Here is a 714-nt window from a genome sequence, read left to right as displayed (position 1 = left end):
AAAAAATCTCCCTGCAATGCTGGTCATGGTTATTACATCTCTTTTGATAGCAGTAGGCACTATCACTACAGGGGATACAGTCCTGCACATATCTATCTTCTGGACACTGATGGGATGTTCCATTGCACCATTCTGGGAGGTCACATTCATTGACCTACAGAGTTCCCCTGATGGCATGAACTTGCAGTCTTTGCAACAAAGCCCAAAAGCACAGGCATCCCCAGGCAGAGTGCAGTTCAACAGACAACAGGCATCTTGTTCACATTGCTGTATGGATCCACAGTCACACTGCTCTTCTCTTTCAACCACACCATTCCCACAGCACTTTAGCATAAAGATTTCCCCCAATCTTGGAGGATTATGCAGACACGATCCCTGGTTTAAGGTGGTCTTCATAAAATCAGCATAACTGCAATTGGTGAACTTCTCTGCTGGCACTCTAAAACCACACATGATACAACCTCTTTCCCCACAAAAACATAATTCTTCATCATGCTGCATACCCAAAGAATGACATAACTCATGGGACACAGTGTTGGCAAAAAGAGACCAGGTATCTCCTTGAAAATTATCAACTCCACAATCAATAGGTGGACGACATATTCCTGCAATGTAGGCTAGACCAAGTATACTTATAAGTGATTTTTTTATGAACATATGTGCAGCATCATGCTGTAGTTGGGAAAGACTGATTTGTTTCCATTGAGAGAAATC

General features: G+C 42.6%; 1 protein-coding gene across 1 annotated transcript; it reads right to left on the bottom strand.

The window, feature by feature from the left end:
* Window positions 1-4: 4 nt before the first annotated feature.
* LOC108525165 (disintegrin and metalloproteinase domain-containing protein 21-like) lies at window positions 5-708 on the bottom strand (the record flags this gene model as incomplete). The annotated part of the gene is given in 2 exon segments (XM_017866228.1): window positions 5-153; window positions 156-708. Coding segments are annotated over 2 exon segments (702 nt in total), but the record flags the coding sequence as incomplete, so codon positions are not given.
* Window positions 709-714: the final 6 nt, after the last annotated feature.

Source organism: Rhinopithecus bieti, unplaced genomic scaffold (assembly GCF_001698545.2).
Source record: "Rhinopithecus bieti isolate Rb0 unplaced genomic scaffold, ASM169854v2 scaffold_12909, whole genome shotgun sequence".
In the NCBI taxonomy this organism is placed as follows: domain Eukaryota; kingdom Metazoa; phylum Chordata; class Mammalia; order Primates; family Cercopithecidae; genus Rhinopithecus; species Rhinopithecus bieti.
The sequence above is the reverse complement of the archived record's forward strand: the minus strand, read 5'-3'. Positions and strand labels throughout refer to the sequence as shown.